The sequence below is a fragment of the Capronia epimyces genome, assembly GCF_000585565.1.
Source record: "Capronia epimyces CBS 606.96 chromosome Unknown aczIQ-supercont1.12, whole genome shotgun sequence".
In the NCBI taxonomy this organism is placed as follows: Eukaryota; Fungi; Ascomycota; class Eurotiomycetes; order Chaetothyriales; family Herpotrichiellaceae; genus Capronia; species Capronia epimyces.
In genome coordinates, this window is record NW_006912915.1 from 124,954 (window position 1) to 138,402 (window position 13,449).

General features: G+C 51.4%; 5 protein-coding genes across 5 annotated transcripts; 3 read left to right on the top strand and 2 right to left on the bottom strand.

The window, feature by feature from the left end:
• Positions 1–285: 285 nt before the first annotated feature.
• On the bottom strand, positions 286–1,392 carry A1O3_10515 (uncharacterized protein; the record flags this gene model as incomplete). The annotated part of the gene is made up of 1 exon (XM_007740605.1): positions 286–1,392. One exon carries the CDS (start codon positions 1,390–1,392, stop codon positions 286–288), a length of 1,107 nt encoding a protein of 368 aa, XP_007738795.1.
• Positions 1,393–2,602: 1,210 nt separating this feature from the next.
• Positions 2,603–3,508, top strand: A1O3_10516 (uncharacterized protein; the record flags this gene model as incomplete). Its single annotated transcript, XM_007740606.1, has 1 exon — positions 2,603–3,508. The coding sequence occupies one exon, from the start codon at positions 2,603–2,605 to the stop codon at positions 3,506–3,508; it is 906 nt and encodes a 301-aa protein (XP_007738796.1).
• Positions 3,509–5,983: 2,475 nt separating this feature from the next.
• Positions 5,984–8,450, top strand: A1O3_10517 (uncharacterized protein; the record flags this gene model as incomplete). Its single annotated transcript, XM_007740607.1, has 5 exons — positions 5,984–6,673; positions 6,777–6,843; positions 6,939–7,811; positions 7,927–8,164; positions 8,225–8,450. 5 exons carry the CDS (start codon positions 5,984–5,986, stop codon positions 8,448–8,450), a joined length of 2,094 nt encoding a protein of 697 aa, XP_007738797.1.
• Positions 8,451–10,006: 1,556 nt separating this feature from the next.
• On the top strand, positions 10,007–10,957 carry A1O3_10518 (uncharacterized protein; the record flags this gene model as incomplete). Its single annotated transcript, XM_007740608.1, has 1 exon — positions 10,007–10,957. A coding segment is annotated over one exon (951 nt), but the record flags the coding sequence as incomplete, so codon positions are not given.
• An 821-nt stretch (positions 10,958–11,778) lies between these two features.
• A1O3_10519 (uncharacterized protein) lies at positions 11,779–12,576 on the bottom strand (the record flags this gene model as incomplete). Its single annotated transcript, XM_007740609.1, has 1 exon — positions 11,779–12,576. A coding segment is annotated over one exon (798 nt), but the record flags the coding sequence as incomplete, so codon positions are not given.
• Between the last annotated feature and the right edge of the window lie 873 nt (positions 12,577–13,449).

The following is a 13,449-nucleotide window of genomic DNA, read 5'->3' on the forward strand; positions in this document are numbered from 1 at the left end:
GCATCCGTCACTCGGGTCCGAGTTGAACTTGAGAGCTATGACATGACTGCGCCGGATTTAGTATGCCAAGCACCAGGACGCTATAAGTTGGGCTACTCAGAGGTGCTCAGCTTACCACCGCTACCGAAAGCTGCTGTATCCCTCGCCTTGAATCCATTCATCATTCTTTTCTGAGCTCTGTTTGTGGACTCTGCACACTACACTTTGGAGCCTGATTCCTCTCTCGTCCGTTGCTTAATGCTTGGAGGCCTGCCGCATGTGAGACTCGGAGAGATCCACGCTCGATCATGGCTCTATGACTATATACTCCCCCCATCCGCGAACCTTGGCCGCCTCGTCAATAGCCTTGTCGATATCTGGTAGCTTGAAAGTCTGGATCCTCATCCCACTATTCGGCCTGTTACCAAGACTTAGATGGCCGGACTCCAACAGCTTCAAGACTTGATCTACATGATGTCTCTCGAACATAAGACGGCCCTGGATGCTGATGTTGTTTTTGATGAGAGGGTAGTAGGGTATTTCCACGTTGCCGAATATAGTGCCCATCAGAGAGGCTTTGGCGTTGGAGCGCAGAGCCGAGATACATGAGACGAGATGAGTCGTACCTTGAGCTCGTGGCGGGCTGAAGTCGATATATTTATCCGCGCCTTTTCCTCCGGCGGCCGATTTGATTGCAGTGGTATCAATTTCGACGTTGCCGCTCAGCGTCACTGTGGTCAGACGGCCGGACGGACCGAACGCATCGGCCATTCGGGCCAACATCTGCTCATTACGTCCACAGGCGATCACCCTCGCACCGAGCGCTATCGCCGCATGAACCGCAGCGCCGCCGAACGTGCCCGTCGCGGGAGCGGCGATCACACTGTCTCCGGGGCGGACATTAATGTCGAGGAGTCCAGCGAAGGCGATACAGAGGTTTCCCAGGTACACAAGCTCTGCCGGTGTATATTTCTGAGAGTCGCAAAGCAGAGATTCGTTCAGAGACCAGACACGCTCCAGTGGCACCGAGGCATACTGGGCGAAAGTGCCCTGATTCCAGACTGCTTCGAGTTGATCGGCCCCGCCCATGTAGCCCGCCAGAATACTGTTGTCTGGGTCATCTCTGGATGGCGTCCAGAAGTCTGTGAAGACGAGCTGACCAGGCTTCAAGGAGGTGGCATCCGGACCGACGCTGTGGATGCGGCCAATGCAGGCGGCAGAAGGAGTGACGGGTGTACGAACACCTAGCGGCCCAAAGCAGCCGGAGAATACGTCTTTACTGTTGGGTGAGAGCGCTGTTGCCAGAACCCTGACGGTCGCCGAGCCTGTGACCGCTTGGGGAATTGGAAGGGTCTTCAAGCTGAGGGGTTGTCCAACAGCCTCAAGAACTGCCGCTACGTGGGTTTCGGACATGGTGATCGAGGAGGGATGGCTGGAGATAGGGTGAATGGATTTGTTGACTGATTATTGATTGACCGACCTGAACAAGCAATGCACAGATGAGCAGTGGTGGCGCAGGTGGAATGAAAGGTCAAGGTAACAATGACAAGCCTCCTGTCTACGTGATCATGTTGTATATAGACTATATAACGACTGCCGGGAATAAAGGGAAAAGTCTCGGAGGAAACTTACTCCGTAATTACGAGGATACCACTCCATAATTCCACGAAGAGTTTAGGACGACCGGTGACTTTTTGACCCGAACCAGGCTTTCATGTGCACTATACCCGTACTCGTATTCTCTTCGAGTTGCGGCTGTATCCGACATGGGATCCAATATTGTTTGACCAGTGAGGCACGCCTCAATCAATGCCCTCACCTTCGAACCGGCTCTAGAAGCTCTGCGCCCTTGAGAGTACATGGTTGTATCAAGGGGCCTCACTCGTTACTTCGTACATGACGTATGCCAGTGGTCGCGAATCAATCTCGAAAGGGAGAATTTCCTAGCCTTGCCACAGATAACAGAATGCCCTCTTTACCAGATATCGACTCAATTAACCTATCGTAATGGCAAGGTTCCGTTTAGGAGGCAAAAAGAAAACTCTTGACGGACCGTACTCCGTACACGGTATCCGCACCCAGTCCACAATCCACAATAGAAACGATCCTGCGTACCTAGTCATGGTTTTCGAGATCCTGCAGTGACCAGGTGTTGAGTTTCGTCCGAAATCTCGTCCGCGAAACAGATTGCCCATTGCCCCCATACCAGAGTCATTGAAGATCATGGACCAACAATTCGGTGGAAAGAAGCTGTGTACATATATCCGAACTGTTTATGGATAGAAATACATTGAACGGAGTACATCGGGCGCCTGGTACTTTCTGCCGTGGCTCTCTATGCCATTTATATACTTCTCCTACCACAGAGTAACGAAGCGTTCGACAGAGCAGGGTGAATAATAGAGAGCCGGTACGGAGGAGTACTGATTACGGAGTACGCAGCGAGGTTTCGGAGCGGATAAACCATATTCCGGCCACACCCTTCCAGGTGGCCACGGGCCGTATCGACACCGAGCATGCCAAGCCTGGTCGTTATCCCCGGCCTGCGACAAAAAGTTACAGAAGATCGCAAGATTGCAGATCTGGAACTACATCATCCCTACCCAGTCCAACACTGGTGACAATGGGAAAGCCGCCTCGAGAGCTGGGAGGATTTGTGGCCTTACCACTAAGGCTTCAGGCTACAGGGGCATTCCACCAAGAAGCCACTCACTACCTCTACCTAAAGCCTCATGATCCCCAAGCCCCGAACGAGGATGCGCCCAGGTCTCTATTCCTGGTAAACATACCAATTTCCACGACGATCGCATCTCTGAAGCATCTTCTGACAACACAACTTGAGGGAGGCCGTGTTGAAAAGGTGCATTTTACAGATAATGTACAGGATAGACCTTCTTCCGCTTCGAGATCGAGCCGCAAACGCAAACGGATGACAGCCGAAGAACTTGAGGCCGGATTGGACACGTATTCTCTCCCAGATGTTTTCGACAATCAAATCCATCAGAGTGGCTCAACAGCTATCGTGGTATTTGTCGATAAGCCGAGTATGGAACTCGCGCTGAAAGCCGCCAGACGAGCGGCAAAATCGGGGGCGTCAGTTGCTTGGAGGCAGGGTGCAGAGTCCAAACTACCCCGACTGGGTCTGACAAGATATGAACACCACAAGCACTTGCAATTCCCTTCAAGGAAGGAGGTTCTCCGATCCGTCAACGGGTTCATGACTGCATACGCACAAATGGAGGAGGCCCGGAGCCGTGAGACCGCACGGAAACGCCAATTACCCGATGACGACGGGTTTGTCATGGTCACGAGAGGCTCTAGAGGCAGTACTCGCGTGGAGGAAGCCAGAGAGATTGCCGAGAAACACAAAGGAAAGAGCAAGAGCCTGGAGGATTTTTACAGGTTCCAAATGCGGAACAAGAGGAAGGAAGAGCAAAATGACATGTTGAAAAAATTTGAGGAAGATAAGCGGAGGGTGGAAGAGATGAGACGGAGACGAGGGATAACGAAAGTACGTTCGAATCCTTGATTTGGTGGGGGTTGTAATTGCTAACGCCAATCTCAGTAGCCTGGATGAATGTTACGAATGCTTCATGCAACATGCAAACAATGCATGTGAGAATCAGGTTGGTGGCCCTAGACTCGTAAAACTCCTCTTATGTGATGAGGCAGCTGGGGCCAGAGAAGCATTCTTGTCCAGTGGTAGAACTATTGTGTTTCAACCCTGGACTCCTTGATTGCAATGCCTAAAAGAACCAGCCGAAATATCTTCTCAACAATATCTGATGTCACTTGCTGCATTTTATTAGCTATGTTGCGCGTTCAAGCTGGTGCTGACGTGCTTTGCCAGGACTTCTGCTCGGCTGAGAACATTTGGTCTTCGATGCCGCCGATCCATTGAGCACCTTCAGCTTCGGGGTAAGCAGGGGAAGTGCCATCTCCCTCCAGGATGGCCAGGGCGGGAATGCTAGATGATGAACACCTCCTTTGTTCATCTCCCCACAGACGCCGATGTTGCATGCTGCCACTCCTCATATGGCGGCTTGACAAACGCATGAGCACGCTAAGGGGGTCGCCTGCAAGACAACGGCGTCTGCTTCACGCCCCCGGTGTTTTATACTTCTTGTATGAAGGATACAGGGTGCATCGAACCTGAATTCCTTACTCCTGTCCTCGAGCCGAACGATGTGCGAGCAGCCCAACCCAAGAATCCAGCTTATCCCGGACAGTGGAAGAGACATCTGTCACATCCTACAAAAGCTGTCAGATGACGTGAGCCAGAGGGTAATCCTTTCGATTCTGATGCCGTATGGTAAGACCAGGATATTCGAGAAGACAAATAGAGAATCAAGAGCCACGAATTTTGGGATAAGCTAGCAGGGCAAGAAGCGGAAAAAGAAACTCGATGACTCGTTTAGAGTGTCGTAAGATTCCATTGATATGCAAACGCACTTCGCCAGGACATCCATCACGATATCCGTCAGGCACGATACCGCTCGAGGGTGTCAATGCCAAGAGGGCCGAGTGCACTGGAAAATGACCTCCGTAGACAAATAGAGCATTGTGTCTCAGGTATTTTTGGTACATGTTGCCGTCAGGTTACTGTCACCTTGAGGGTGCCCCGAAGACTTCCCACCAAGTTGAGTCAGAAGACGATATTAATCATGTTGCTGGGCAGTTAGAAAGCAGGCTACAGCAGCCAGGAATAGGAACACGATCAGTAGATACCTTGCGGGTTTTCGTGTTCCTAAGGTGAGACAAGCGAGTCATCAAATTTCGGCACAGTCTAACGTGCGTATATTGTTCGCCATGGCTGGATGGCGTCAGTGTAGGGAGTACCCTTCCAGGAAGTCAGTATAATTACCAGGGGACAACCTGCGCACATCCTGGAGAGCAGCTGACTGCACAGAAGTGTCGTAGCCTGTACGGAGTACAGATGTAGGGCAAAAACAACAGGCTGGTTGCGGGTAGCGCCGTGTCAGCTAGGTAGCCTTATATTAGGAGCCTTGCCCAGGCTCTGCGGGACGATCATCGCACTGACACTGTACTCCGTACGCCGTATGGTAACAACGGTAAGGTAAAGTTACGGTAGGCGGTCGTGCCGCTTCGGGTATGGCCGCGTTCTGGGCGCGCCGCCGCTTTTGACAGCTGTAAGAACTACGGATACTTCGTACGTCTCCCATCGCAACTCTCGCCTTCCCTTCTACCTTGTGTTTTCCTTCTCCCCTCTGTTCGCCTTGACGCACCTTGTCGTGCTTCAGATGGCGGGGTGATCAGGCCCCCCGCTTTCCGCTTACCATTTTGGGTCGCCCTTTCTAGCTTACTCTGCTGCGGCAGGCCTGAGCCGGTGTTTGGTGCAAGTTCGCGAGTTTGCGGCGGGGTCGGATGGAGGTGGCTGCCTGAACGTGTTCAGCTTTGATGAGCTGCAGGGGGTTGGTTTCGTCAGCTACCTTTTTCAAGCATATGTAGGCAACTCTCCAGACCGAATGGTTGAATCCAGTCTCAGAATTGAGTGGATCTCAAGAGTGAGCAGCTCCGAACCCTGAGTACTGAGTACACTGCTGCCGATAATGCTTCACGATCTTCAGCTTTCTGGCTTGTTCTCGCTGACCACCATTACGACTTTGTTGCAAGCGGTTATTACCTGGTAGCTGCTTGACTTCTATTGTGTGCGGGTTTCCATGATGGCAGCTTCCCGCTCTGGCTACCCCTGTTGCCGATTCCGCGACCAGATGTGTTGGGGTGGACGGATGTCCTCAATCTGTGGCGTAACTGACAGGCATGCATTGATGCCATCGGTCGCTGGTGTAGCTGAAAGACATGCATGGGTAGGTATGTCACAAACACTGCAGCTAGCTGCAGGGGCAGATCAGTGTGCAGTCCTGTCGAAAGACTCACATACCATATTTCCCTCCCAGCGCGCAAGTTCATCGACCGAGCAAACTTCTTCCATCCAGCCTTTCCTGTCCACATTGCTATTCAGATATAGTTGAGCTGCAGCAGAATGGGTATCTTTGCACGTTTTTGGACGACAGTCGTCACTATTGGCCATTGGATCACCCTCTCCCCTTTCAACAATCATGAAGGTTATCAACAGCCCATTGGGGGCAAATTTCCGGTGTCAATCGACCTTCCAAATGCTAATCGACCGCGACCAATTTTTTCGCCGCCAGGCTCCAATATCCAAGGATTTCATTGCGACTACTCGGCAATGGGTCCGAACTGGATCGACTGCTCTACCACTATTCCTGGATGCTGGCTCAAAAACACTGTAAATGGGGAACAACTGGATGTTACTACAGACTATGAAGATCCCGCATTGACACCGATCGGTATCACCCGCAACTATACCTTGTACGTGACGGAGAATAACACAATCAACGCCGACGGTCTCGACTTCACGGACGCAAAAATGTTCAATGGCACATTTCCTGGTCCATTGCTTGAGGCTTGCTGGGGAGATACTGTCAATGTCACCGTCGTGAACAAGATGACTTTCAACGGAACCAGCATTCATTGGCATGGTATTCGCCAGTGGAAAACTATGCATATGGATGGCGTCAATGGGATTACACAATGTCCCATCGCACCTGGCGATAGTTTCAGCTACGTCTGGAAGGCCATGCAATACGGCAGCTCCTGGTATCACAGTCATTACTCAGTACAATATGCTGATGGACTACAAGGACCCATAGTAAATCTCCCTCACTTCCAACTATTGTCTAACTGCATCCTCGCAGCTCCTGTTCTATTATCGAATTACATGGAGATTTGTACCTCAATCTAACTAGATACAGACACTCCATGGCCCCACAACCATGTCCTACGATACAGCCATATCACCTTTGATCACATCGGACTGGCGTACGTCCATTTTCTGGCTTTCATCCTCTTTCTCGTCTCTGCTGGTATTCTTGTATTTCGGAAGTTTTTCGGTAATGCTAACATGCACCCAAAAGTTCATGACAGTGCCTTTCAAGCCGAGTTCCAAATCAGTCCCAAGGCCGATCCAACAATCCTTTTGGACGGAACCGGTAACATCACGCGCTTTTATGGACATAACATTCCTTCGGATCCACCAGGATTCAATAGTTCTACAATACCCAAAGGTTTCGAGATGACTTTCAATTCGACAAGTCCAAACAACCAAACAGGTGCAAGGCGATATCTGTTGCGAATTATCAACACATCCTACGCTACAGAAATTACTTTTTCTATTGACAACCATTATCTAGTGGTTGTCGAAGCAGATTTTGTCCCAGTGCTACCTAAAAACGTCACGTCAATATTGGTCGCTATCGGTCAAAGATACCACATCATCGTTGAGGCGCAGCCGGCTACTCTCGGTGCAGCCAATCCGATAGAACCAAATGGCAATTACTGGATACGAACCAACACCTCGGGATGTTTTGACGATATCAAGGGCTCAATTACCGGTTACGAACGGACTGGGATACTGCGGTACACCAACAGCACTAGTGAACCAACTAGCAGTACTTGGCCAGACATTGCAGAATTGACAGATTGTTACGACAGCCTTTCTGGGAGCCTGCAGACCGCATACAATTGGACTGTCACCGCTCCTCAGAACGGTTTGAGCGGGTCACTTGGCCAGGGCGGGGAACTATTCAACGTGGAATTCAATTCTCCAGGGAACACACCGCAATATGCGGCGGCATTTGTTAACTTTCAGCGATCTCCCAATGCTGATTTCACACCCTTTCAAACTACTTACGGCAACCCTACATTCCTAAATCTCGACAACACCGCAGATGCTTGGCCGGTCGGTTGGGTGGTTGTGCCTGAGAGCTATACAGACGACGACTTTGTATGTTGACGCTCTCTTCCACAGTGCTTGAGTTGCGCAGCGATCTGTTAGACATTTTTGATTCTGACCTGGTCACCACAGGTCTATCTTGTTCTGCAAGGCGGCGGACACCCAGTAAGCAACACCTCAAATTGTTAAACAGACCATATTGACTCAGGTGTTCCAGATCCATCTGCACGGTCACGATTTTGCGATCCTTGAATACGAAGCTAACGCAACCTTTGATGTACAACCTTGGAAGGCGCCCTATATTGGTCCCGTGAGGCGTGATGTTGTACTCCTACCTCCGAAGGGCTATGCTGTCATCGCCTTCAAAACCGACAATCCAGGTGCTTGGTTAATACACTGTCACATTGCGTAAGTTTTCGGTGATCAATGAGGTCAGGGAATTTGTTTGCTGACACGAGCATTGAACAGGTTCCACGCCTCTGGGGGACTGAGTCTCCAAATCCTAGAGCGACAGGCCGATGCCAATGACATTTGGCCACCAGGAAACTCCACAGCACTCTCGGTGGCCAATCGACTCTGCTCAAACTGGAATTCATGGGCTTATGACTGCAAAAACTACTGGCCCGGAGAAGTCAACGGATCCTATCCGGCATGCGACAATGCTACTATACTTCAGAATGACTCTGGGGTCTGACCAGTGAAGCCTAAGCTGCACCGCCCGAATAAGAGGATAGTTCGAATTGCTCTATGACTGTTAGGACTTGGAGCAATTTCTACACGGAATCTGATTTACCGGATTGTCGAGGACATCGTCTTTGCAAGAATGCAGCCTACGCACTGATGCAGAGGGAACGGCATGTTACGAGGGGACGTTTTTGCGGGCCACCTGGGACCCTGGTATGGAAGGTTGAGCGAGCCAAGCAGCCTCGTTGGCAAGGCTGAGAGGGTTACACGTGACCGAGACAGCACGTGACCATCATACTGCGATGGACTCCATCGGACTGTTGCAGTCCGCCGCAGTACACTACGGAACACAGTCATTACACAGATATATAGGTATGGACTGACACCCACAGGGTCAGTCGGTAGTCAATCTCAGTTATATTCCTAACCCCTAGAGTAGGCGCTCTTTCTGGGGAGGAGTGAGAGAAGATCCATTGTGATCCTTCTTACGCGTCCTTGAGGCACCATATTCGGGGCAGTGAAGGCACCCATTGTTTTGGTGAATGAACAGTCCCGTTGTTTCTGAAGGGGACCGTTCCTGGTCTCACTGAAGCCAGCATGAGAGGGGACAAGTCTGCGATGAGGGATGAGGGATGAGGGAAGACAAGGGTCGGCGTCCTTGGCTCCGAGGGAGCACCCACCTCCAAAAGCGGCGGCTGCAACCGCCAAATTCGGCGGGAACTTTTCCGGCAACTTGCCTTGAACTGTAAAATACGAGTAGCCTCAAGTGTTGAGCCTCGTCTAGGAGCTTTCAGATCCAGGACCTGGCCAAGAACAGGCCAAGGACAGGGTTGGGAAAATGGGTGGGGAACGTGGTCTCGGGACCAGATCTGGGTCGTCTTCAGGACTAGAAGAATACATCTCATACTACCAGGTAGTATCCGTACTCCGTACCGAAGGCGAGAAGTGGTCATCGAACGTGGTATGAGGTGTGGAAGAGACGGGAGTCTTTGGGTGTCGCCTAGGTGTAACCAGCACTACTATTAATAAACCGTGGCGACCAATGGTACGAGTGGCTCCTTAGGCCTCGCAAAAGCAGCGAGTCGCAGCCGGCCTCGACGGCTAAGGCGCAGTCGCTCAGCTCAACCTGCTGCTCCCTGCGCCATTTTCCTCCACCGCCGCTCCTTGTCTTTCTACCACCTCGTATCTTCGGTGCCTCACGCTACCTTACCATCATGCAAGGCACCATGCAAGGCACAGCCTTCTGTCTTACTACCCCCCATTCGCCACAGGCAACAGACTGACCGACGCTCTCTCCACGGCGCCACGCACTCGATGCTACCTTTGACGTAGTATACCATTCTGGGATACTCACATCTCACGCAGGCACGCCACTCCCAGGTATAAGTAACTCTCGTTTCCTACTGTTATGGCACATTGTTTTCCTATACTTCAGCACAATACCAAACAATCACAAAAGACACTCGCTATCACTTTGAACACACTCGCTTGGCCTGGACATTCATCTCACAGATCCTCCTTTTTGATTTGAATATCAGCACTCGTTCATCGCCCCATCAAAAACACATGCACGCTTCAGTGCCACTGTTCCTTGCTGCCCTCGCCGGTTCCTCGTGGGCATATCCATATCCCGAGGGCTATCTCCGGAACAGCACTACCCCATGTACCACTACCACGACCTCTATCTCAACTACAACCTCCTCATGGTCGCCCTCATCACAAACAACATCGTCTAGTGCCAATACGACTACGGCCTGGACCAGCACCTCATTAAGCTCCGCTTTCTCTAGCTCTTTGTCGACTAAGCCGTGTTCCACAACAACGTCTGGGGTGACCACCACCTCCAGTACTTCTCCAACCTCATCCACCCCTTGCAGCACCTCACCGCACACAAAGCCGCACGCCAATTCCACCACCACTACGTTGGTCTCTACAACCACAACCCCAGCCCCCACAGAGACCTGGACCACCTATACCACGACTGAGTGGATCACCAAAACAAACTTTGTTCCCTGCTCGACTCCAGTTGCGACTCAGGGACACACAACGTACTATTCTACGTGGCTGACAACTGATATCTGGACTACTACCTCGTGCTATCCAGTAACCACACACTGGTCCCCAGCACCTGTTCCAGCGAAACCAACCACCACACCGGCTCCTGCCCCTGTTACCGTTATTCCTTCGGGCTGCCCTGCTGTTGGTACCAAGACTGTCACCGTCACCGTCACCAAACCTGCCCAGGGTGGCTCGGGAACTTACTACCCACCAGACCAGTGCCATAAATGCCAGACCATCACCTACACTGATGTCTGGGGCTACGTTGTGACAATCGCCATCCCAACACAACCTACTCCTACTCCTGTCACGCTTACAACCAGCAGCGTTGTGACCACCACAGCTTCTCCATCTACCACCAAGGGACACAATTCCACCACCTCTGCCTGGACTTCAAAACCCACAACCACGACCTCGGTGCTGACATCTACCAGCAAGGGTTCTAACAGCACCATCACCTCAACCTCTACAGGTTCTTGGACTAAGACCAGCACCACTAGCGGCGCGAGCACCTCGCCAGCCAGTACTTGGACTTGGGACACCAGCTCAACATCCCAGAGCACGGGTCCAACCACCACAACTAGCACCGCTACCTCTACCGGAACTGGCAGCTATACCCCCACGTCTTGGGCCAAAGTCAGGAGATTCTGATCAGCCGGCGCAAGTATGTGAGAGGAGATGATTTACACTCCATCTACGCTCCTTTACGAAGTCTACATTCGAATTTGAAGCATTTCAGGGATACTGTCAGACAATATGGGTCGGTTCATTTTGAATGCATAGCATGCTTGGGTATTATTCATATGGCATGGCATGGCGCCGATGGGCATTGTATGGATTGGACGGTTGATCTAAGATGCCTACTATAGCCATCTACGGCAGTATTAGTTTACGAGTGCACATAGCACTGCAAAATAATGAAATAGAGTTAATGTAATCAAACATTCAGACCAAGGTCGCATTTCTCGTCTTCTGCGTTGCAAGTAACGGTCATGGTTCATAACAGACCCTAATTCATAGGTAATAAGCCGCATTGAAATAATCCCTCCCCACCATCTGATGCTGGCATATGCGCCATTGCCGAGAAAAAATAACAAGACCAATCTAGTCACACTAGGTAAAACATGCTCAGGAAAAGTGGTATCAAAAACCGGGTTGGTGAGACAAAGTTGGAAAATACAGCATAGCAGGGTTAGAAGCACGAGTATTCAGCTCTCAACTGCCGCAATGGTAGACATGATATTGAAGTCGTAGTCGATGTCATCGTTTGCAGCTCTTCTCAACCCAATGTCCGTCTCGAATTCGGGGTCCAGAGACTGGATGTTCATCTCTATATCTGCCATGACAGCAACCTGGAGCTGATCTGCCCATCGCACTGACTTCGGACTCGGGCTTAGGCTCGACCTCGCTGTTCTGAATAGGAAGAACTGTGCTTTTGAAAAGCGGCGAGGTGGAGGTGGCGATTTCGAAAGTGCCGAACGCAGAGGCGTTGATGGAGATGGGGGTGAGGACGTGGTCCCAGGACTTCGGGACGAGGAGGACGGCGGTAGTGGTAGACTGGTAGCCTTTCGGAGAGAAGACGACGTACGTATGTTAATTTTGGCTACTGGAGAGAAGTGGTGTCTGAAGAGGTATTGAATTATGCGACTTCGAGATTTGGGTCGACGAAGATGGCGTGTCTGTTCAGGAAACTGGCTGGATCCTTCATCCCTTGAGTAGATCTGCATCTTCTCCTGTGCGCTGTGCTGTTGGATACCATCCGGCTTGTCCCATAACTGCGTCTCGTTTCGGCGAAGGTATGTTGCCAGCCCGGATAAAATGCAGATGAGTAGGCATACAAGACAACCCAGGACCATCAGGGAGGCGAGAACTCCCCGGAGAAAGCCCAGCTCGAGGATCTGGCGAAAGGTCTGTTGGGCGAGTTCTGCGAACGACAGCACACCGACATCCGGTGTCCTGATTTGTGAAATGGGAGATGTGAGAACGCGTGGGACTGCGAAAAGGAGAAGTAATCCGAGAATGGGTGATTTTGTCGCCATGGTTTGCGATGCAGAACGCAGAACGCAGAACGAACCACGGGCAACTTGGTAGATTTTGTAAGAAATGTAAAGGGGAAGAAGCAGGCGGCGGGGAGGGGAATATGGCTCGCGCTTTCACTGGCAGGTGGATGGCTTGATGTCTGACAGATCTCACCTTCAGCTGGTCCGTTCATTCTCTTGTTGTTTTTGGGCCCTGCGCAGTCCCCTCAGGCTGCGACTAAAAGGGGACAGGACATGGAATGTGGAAACCAGAAGAATTGTGATTGGAAGTTGTCGAAGCAACATCCCAGTTGCAAAGACGGCCCCTTAGCACTCCCTTGTCACCTGATGGGAGAGTTGAGGGTTGCCCAGAGATATTTGAGAGGAACTTGTTCTTACGAGAGAGAGAGAGAGAGAGAGAGAGAGAGAGAGAGGAGGGGGGGAGCTGATCTCCCGTCGCGTGGGGCTATCGTTCGTCGCGTGCACTGTCCGCCGCGTGTAGAAAAGGCGGGTTGGTGGTGGTGGGAAGGGCCGGATGGCGGATGCCGGATGGAGAAATTACCTGTCACAGCCTTGTCAACTCAATTGCGGAGGAGACTGGGAACCGGAGTCGCCCTCAGGAGGTAGGACTCGATAGTGCACAATCTGGCTGTGACCGGCTGAGCGAGATGCAGACTGGATTCCAATGGATGATATCAAACTAGCTAGGGGAATTGTGACGCTCTCAAGCCAAGGTGGAAAGCATGCGCCAACTGATTAGGGAGAAATACTGTATGCCGGTCAGACGACTCAAACTGTCCGGTCTTTCATACTAGGCCGTACCCATACAAGGCGTGCTCCCGCCCGTCAGACTGAAACTCCTTCCTACAGCTTCGCACTGCGCAGCCACCGCAGTGCAGTTGGCTGACTCGCCCTACATCCTTGATGTACTCC